This window comes from Aptenodytes forsteri, unplaced genomic scaffold, assembly GCF_000699145.1.
Source record: "Aptenodytes forsteri isolate BGI_AS27 unplaced genomic scaffold, ASM69914v1 Scaffold23, whole genome shotgun sequence".
Classification (NCBI taxonomy): domain Eukaryota; kingdom Metazoa; phylum Chordata; class Aves; order Sphenisciformes; family Spheniscidae; genus Aptenodytes; species Aptenodytes forsteri.
The window spans coordinates 5,965,197-5,973,134 of NW_008796043.1; the positions used below are offsets into that span (position 1 = coordinate 5,965,197).

At 35.2% G+C, this 7,938-nt stretch overlaps 1 protein-coding gene across 1 annotated transcript in view; it reads right to left on the reverse strand.

The window, feature by feature from the left end:
• TTC39C (tetratricopeptide repeat domain 39C) overlaps positions 1-7,698 on the reverse strand; it is a 29,684-nt gene extending 21,986 nt beyond the window's left edge. Inside the window, exons 1-4 of the mRNA XM_009285641.1 lie at positions 7,651-7,698; positions 5,988-6,116; positions 4,898-5,012; positions 999-1,353 (exon numbers count right to left, since the gene is read on the reverse strand). Of these exons, the coding sequence (XP_009283916.1) occupies positions 999-1,353; positions 4,898-5,012; positions 5,988-6,116; positions 7,651-7,683 (632 nt within the window). The 5' untranslated portion in view covers positions 7,684-7,698. The remainder of the gene's footprint in view (positions 1-998; positions 1,354-4,897; positions 5,013-5,987; positions 6,117-7,650) is intronic.
• Positions 7,699-7,938: the final 240 nt, after the last annotated feature.

Below are 7,938 nucleotides of genomic sequence, written 5' to 3' on the forward strand. Positions count from 1 at the left end.
CACTGGGGGGGGGGGGAATCCAAACAAACAAAATCAACAACAAAACTAAACACACATCAGCAGAGACACTTGAAATCAATGTCAAACAGAAATACATCCGGTGTTCAGAAGGGCAGACACCTACATGACCTACTTCACTCCTGGAAACAAGGGCAGAGCACAAAGATTTCCAAAGACCATCTGAAGGAGGAAACACCCCCCAAAATACCGTTTTTCTTCCCCAGAAAGGAGAAAGAACAAATGAACAGGAACATTTAATCTTAAGCTTTCTTAACAATCAGAAATTCAGTTGTTCTCCTCAAGCAGAAGAGACTTTAGCTCTGCTGTCAATGTTTCAAAAGTGACATCTGATGGTACCTGCAGTAGGTCCAGTAATAAAAGCATTAACTTGGAGATAATGGAATAATAAACCCATTTATGAGGGCCGTTTAAATCAGGTCTGGCTAACCCTTCACCTGGTAAAAAGACCTGAATGCAGTATGAAGGCTTGGGAAAAAAGAGTACACAAAAAATACTCCTCTAAAGAGACCATAAGGGAACATCCCATCTTACTCAGATGCTAAAATTAAAAATAAACTGGAAAAGATCTTTGGCTAATAGTAAGGATAAATAGCTAAGTGAGATCAACGACTCATACAAAACAGTATGCTCTCCATAGCAGAGAATATAACTCAGGTAAATTTACTCAGCCTTTAGGAGGTGCTTTTATTTACTCTGCTGGCATATAAATTACTAGACATTAGAATAGCAGGTACTGAAGAATACAGCAAAATACTGACACAAACCCCAAATACATGTAAATAAGTAACAGCAGAGATCTCACACACTAATAAGTGATGAATTTACTAAACCATGGCATGTTAAACAACAAACTACAAGTTTATTTTACCTGCTGTTGTTTCCTTTAAAGCAACATGACTTTTTGGTTTTGACTTTTTTCCATTTACTTACTTTCAGTACTAAGTTATCTACCAAAGCATTTCAATATAGCTACTCACGTAGCTAAAGGGGCCTTCATGTCCTTACTTTCACTTGCATACATCAGTGAAGAAAGCCCCTGTAGGCGGTCTCCAGGAAAACCCAGCAGGTTGATGATTTTGAGCAGGTTTGGGGGCACCATGGATATGCAAAGATGAAAAAGTCCATATCCAAAGCTAACAGCACCTTTCAGTCTGTTTAGCGAATCCTCCGTTACACCTTCTGCAGCAATATGATTATCATTTGCAGCATCAGAAGTCAATGATTCCTGAGTTGTTTTCTTCTGATATATTTCCTGAAGTGTATTAATGTCCGTATAGCACTTATTGTAAATTTTCCAGGCTTTTCGGAGTATCCACCCACCTTTTATGTATGCTAAAAATCAAAGAAAAAAATATTTCAAGGACGTATTTCAGAAGTGGAACACAGTAAGTAGTAAATGGTATTTCACAAATCCTAGGATGCTCTCTCTATTTGCATTAACATATTGTAGAGAGGATTTTGTAACCACTACTGTCATCTTGAAGAGGTCTTTCATAGTGGGCACTACAAACTTAAGTGCTTTTCAACCAGAGACTTTAAAACAGCATGCAATACAAAGGGACTTCCCTTCAGTTATGTAGCAATATAACTGTCAGAAAGAAATAAGAAACCAAAGAACTTAATGCTGGATTCTGCTCCACTATAGAGTGGAGATGAAATGGCTGTCTGGCAAACAGACAGAAGCAAAACTCAAAGAGATTACACCTCTTAAGCCCAAATGATGTTAAAAGACAGTTGATGGGAAAATACTAAGAAAATCCCTTCCTTTGGGTTAGACAGTAAGATTTTCAAGCACCATCATTTCCCTGCCCCTCATATGAACACAGCACCTTATAACTAAGAAAAAAAAAATCATACAAAAAATAAAAGAATGCGTAATTTTTTTTTTTTTTAAAAACATTTTTCAGTTGCCTAATTTCCTCAATTTCAAATGCAAGCTGGGTACCTAAATTTCCCTAAAAATCTGGTCTTGAGCATTCTCAGTTGAGAATGACAGAATTTTCAGTCTCATTACCCTCTTTACAGGAGAGTAAAGAAAGGCATGACACCAAAAGATGAAGATGTTCAATTTGCCTATTTACACAGCATCCATCTTGGTTATAGCACATCCTTGGATAATGATAAGTGGTAAACAGAAAACAAACACAGAATATACTTGTACACGTTAATTGTAAAAGCAGACAACAGCATTTTGTCTGTGATAGAGCCCTGAGAATTAGGAACTGCAGTGACAAAGGAGTTAACCAAAAATGAGAGAAAATAAAAGCATGGTTATAGCAGCAGTGTTCTAAACAGGTATCACCAAATTTGCAGAGGTCAGTGTTACAACTGATGCCAGAATTAGATCATAACAGGTGGGGTGTGTCAAAGAAAAGGAAAACACTATTAATACCAAACCACTCTTTATAAGCCTTTGACATCTTTGACAAAATCCTTCCAATTACAAAAAAAACATTTCTAGAGGAAGTACCATCATGGACTAGACTACCTCTTTTTGGATTCTTGTTTTATGAAGAGGGGATGAAGCTAGTTTGATAGTCTTAAGAAATCACACTGAGAAAGACTGCAAAATTTGTATTCTCAGTTGTGACAGAAGGGTTCTGTCAACATGAACTTAAAGTATTAAAAAAATTAATCCTCTATCTTGAGTTCCACATTAAAGTGTTATAATAAAAAATGTAAACCCCTGCCACAATTCAGCTGCATTACAAGACTAACGTTACCTCAATTTTAAGCAATTAGGTCTCGTTTTGGCTGCACAGAATATTTTAAGTTATGCGATTCACCACAAGATGAATGCTCATACCACTATGCATAGCAATGCAGCAGACAAATAATAAGGAAAAACCCACATTTTACTTATCCTACAGATAGTGTTTCTGCTAATAGCTAACTACTGTGTTCCGACGCATGCATCAAATGGAAAGGACAGGATGTGGAAATAAAGTATAGTTTTAGGCTTTACTTCCGTTAGTGTGCTGTCATGAACAGTTCACTAACATAGCATAACCCTAATAGATTTGCTATACTAAGATAAAACAATCTAGCAAATGAAAATAATGAATTTCTGACTTTTTAAACATAAAAATTAAATCAAGCCCAATCACTGAGCTGATTTCCCAGTATGAAATTCTGAAAGTAGTCAGACCCATGACAGCAGTGATAAATATCAAGAAAAGGTAATTCAGTATTGCTGTGGGAAGCTAATATAAGTTGCTGTGTTACTAACTTTATGATGAAACTATTTCTAATACATCCATGAGGGTGGAAAGGAAAATCTACAATGTGTTAGGCATATGAGAAAGCAGCTTGCATGTCATCATATGCTTCTTGTCAAACTGTTCCAGGAAGAAAAACACAAGAAATTTTTCACCCATCCACTAGTGAGAAATATTTATCTGCCTCTGAAGAATGCTTTTTTTTTTTTGAAATTACAGTCATTTCAATAATCTGGTTGCTACTTCTGTACTGAAACATGATAAAAACAAAAGATGTTTATACATAAACAGAAACATAATATACTCAAAAAATTGAAATAATGGATCTAACAGTTCCACAACAGCAGTAACTAGCAGTCGCTGAAGTGGCATTTAATCGCTTGAATTTTAACTAGACTTCAGGTATGTTTTTTACTCAGTAGAGTAACCCAAATATACTGCATGTTCTGCAGTACTCTGCTACCCACTTCAGTTCTCTGAGCAGCAGACAAGCAAGAAAGGGAACAGACACTACCCTCAGTTACAGCCTCCAACCCAGTTATGCAGCTGCAGAATACATACTGAAATAAGAAAAAAGCTTCAAGAGGGGGACACCCCACCCCCACCCACCCCCAAAATGAAAACCCAGAACTGCATTAAAAATAGTAAGAAAACCTTTCTGCAGCACTATACGCACAGCAGACAGAAATACCCCCTGAATTTCTGCTAGCTAGAAGCAAACACATTCTTGATGCCATGGCTTGGAAGAAACCAAGTCTGCACATCACAGAAAGCATTATGTCCCTGACTGAAGATCTTAGTGTTATTTTAAATAATCTGAATGTTATTTCCCCAATTCCTTTCAGCTGATCAGCAGGGTTTTCACTGACAGACTGCCATCTCTTGGTCTTCATTGATTTGGTAAGACCTGGGAATGCGCTTGCTTTGTATATGACCTTGACCACATTTTCTATAAACTCATGGATGAAGGCATGTTTGAAGATTATGCAAGAGATCCAGGAATGCAAGAGAACATTAGAAACAGCTTTGCAGCTGAGATAAGGAGGTTTGTATTCAACAGGAGAGACGAGGAGGTTTGTATTCAACATGACAGGATTAACCTCTTTGGCATGCAAGGACGCACTTTGGTGATGAGAGAATAAGAACTGATTTAGCAGTTCCATCTTCAACACACTTCATTTAAAATTACTTTTACTGGCAGTTTGTCATCGCCCTGAGTTGTCATGAACATAATGCATATGGGACATTAGGATCTTCCCGGTGGCCTGGACTTATAGCCTCTCTTATCTTGCAGGCCACATGAAGCACGCAGATGCTATCCATCTTCATACCAACTCCTCAAATGCCTCTATGGGAAAATGCAAAGGATTCCAACCATATCTAAGGAGAATCAGTTGAATATGATTATCGGTATGGAAAAAAGCGGAAAGCTGTAATCTGTAGCAATCCAACTCATCTTATTTTATGATACTACTACCTACGCAAAGGTAGAACAATACCTCTGCAACTGTACCAATCTTGGAATGTTTCAAATGAAACTATGGTCTTTCTTACAAAACAATCATCTTTACTGATAGTCATCTTGCCACTTTATGATCAGGTTTTATTAAAAAGATACCATGCAAAAAATATATCTAAACATTAAAACCACAGCACACCTGATAACTCCTGTTTTACAAATGAGAGCACAGCCAAGTAGACTTGACAGTCTGCTACAATTATTTGTCTTTGTAGACGATCTATCATGGATAGAGTGGATTTTCGTCCATCAACCTGTTTGAAATATACAAACACAGAGCACAGAAAAATGTTACCAAAGATAATACAGAATTCAAGTTTAAACCCGACAAATTAAAAAATCCCAAATTAACTGCAAGTGGTAGTATTGCTACTAAATTAACGCAGCATTTTGAAGTGCAAAACTATGCTAAAAGTTCTTTGATAGCTCATCAAGCAAGCTCCTACTTAATAAACAGGGAAACCTTACATATTTGCTATCAGCTATTTTTCCTAAGATTCTATGAATATTCAAAACAGATTTAAATTTCATTTAATTATTACTGAATGCATCAGACAACTAAAATATGATAGATAGGAAGAAAAGAAAGGGGTATGTGACAAGTGGCAAGGAAAATACAGTGCCTCCTAAGAGCAGAGAGTTAAGTATGTCAGGTTCAATAGGTTTTATCAAGTAAACTAAATATTGAAGAGAAATGGCTTCTTTTTCTGTAATCTGCTACGTCACACTAGGCAGGCCACTCACTGGACATTTCTATACTACTACTTTAACTAGTTCTCAATCTGCATGCTTTATTCTTCCTTCATTGTTTACAATGAAAAATCTAAAAAAGGAAGGAAAATTCCCTAGGAATATGCCTGGCACACAGCACTATGCAGCCTCAACGTCACAACTTTCCAACATTACTAGAGCATGTATGAATTAAAGTTAGCCTGAATTAGACAAGCGACAAGCTTCCTGAAATAATTTCAGTAGGTCACTAATTTGAGGTTAAGAAGGTGTTAAGAAAATAATTACTAAGATCAACACAACCTGCTGCTTTAGAAGAGGAACTACCTGACTCTGAGTAATCCAAGCAAAATATTTGACTTAATTTCTAAATTTATTATTAACCTCAAGTGCCCTTCACGTATCAAAAATCATCTATTCAAAATACAAAGAGGACAGAAAGGAAGTTTCCTGAAATATTTATCCGATACACAAATCTGTATTTTACAAAGTGTTCTTACATTCTTTTTAATTTTATTCTTGATTGTTTCTATAACTCCAGCTTCTTCACTTTCACAAAGTTTCTCTGTAGCCTTTAAGTCATCACATGCCAGCTGCATTTTCTCTTCTTCAAATGTCATCATAGCATTCTACCAAAAAACAAACAGATTTGAAGGATAAAAATCACAAATATTTTTATTTCTACAAAAGCTATAGGATAGTAAAATTTTCATGAAAACTCGACACTAAAACTTCCTTTTTTTAAAAAATGTATTAATACACACATCAATACACATACTTCTACACAGAAACACCAAATTAGAGATTTGAGTGTGCTTTACCAAAATTTCAAGACACATCAGAACATACTAAGTCCTAACCCCTTGTCTTAACAAAGCTTCATATGCAGTCAAACTGAATGCGCTCTCACATTACATTAAGCGGAAGAAAAATTCATATAAATTAATTTTCAATTATTGTTATGTAAGACACAATTTGCATCTGTGCAGATACTGCTTTTATATAATTCATCTCCATAAATAACAGGCCTCCAAAGTCAGTAACAAGCAACAGCTGTTGCATTTTTCAAAATAATAACCACAATTCCTACATATGTAGAAAGAAAAAAATACATCCGACTCCAACTACTGCTGAACCAATTTAGAAAGAATTTCAGCACAAGTAACTTCTTTTCTTGATGCTTTATTAAACGAAAGCTCTGAATGACACAGGCACACAAAGTGCTGCTGCTATGTTTAGAACAGTAGCTAAGCAAGATATTTTCAAGATCCACTGATGCTGCACTGTGATGTTACACTGGTTCAGCACATCAATTCAGATAAGCAAGCCTGAGAGATTCTCCCTCTCTCCTTTCTCCTCTCCATTGACTTAAAAGCAAGCACATGCCCCAGGAGGTTTCCTAACCGATGTATTTTTCCATATTGCATAGTCTACAGACACTAGAGAGAATTCAAATTAATTTCATTTACAACTTATCTATTTCTGGCATATTAGAACAAATTCTGTCTTTAAAGAAAGTATTACCATAGATAATTTCTGGTGCAATCTAAGATTAAGCAGCAAAGTCAGAATAAGGACAGTCTAAAAAACAAGATCCAAACATTTTCTAATACACCTGCTCAGTTTTTAGATACGATATTCTCATTTTAATACATTAAAAAAAAGAAAAAAGCATTTAACAGACCTAACTTGCTCATTACAACTCTTTAGTCAGTCAATATTCTCTGTTCTCATATATTCAAAAAGGAAGCAATGTGAATGGATTGAACTAACAACTTTCACCCAGCAGTATGGATGGAGAAATTTTCAATAGCAAAAGCTATCAGGAAAATGGCGTTTATGAGTATTATTTTAATAATACCTCTACTACTCATTTAAGAGAGGGTTTTATTATGGCTCTTTTTATTTTAATGGAACACATAAATATTTCATACATTTGAGCAGCTGAATCACAGAACCTTTACTTTCTATTTAAACCACATGAGTAAACAAGTTTTATATAACATGACTTACTTTCTAGCTACATTTAATTTAAAACTTTGAAAAAATTAAGTCTCATAAAAAGAAACAAATTAGAGTATCCACTGTTATGAACACACACACGCACATACAAACATTAACCACAAGAGAAGAGATGTATACTCTCTGCTCCCATCTACTCACCAAAAAACTGACAAAACTGGCTCCAAAACTCATTAATGGGCTATGGTTTCTGTAAAGAAAACAAAATGTAGTTACTGTATTTGCACATATTTCCTATTGTAAAGATCAATATTGTATTTCTTGATTTTAATTTATACATCTGTAAATAAATCTTGGGGTTTTTGTATCAAGTTACAAACAAACATATCATTCTGCAAGATATAATGGAAATGGAAAGCCAAAAGCTTAATCTTTTTTACGAAGACTCAAATATATCTTTCAAAAAAGTTTTTTTTCAAGCATTAAACT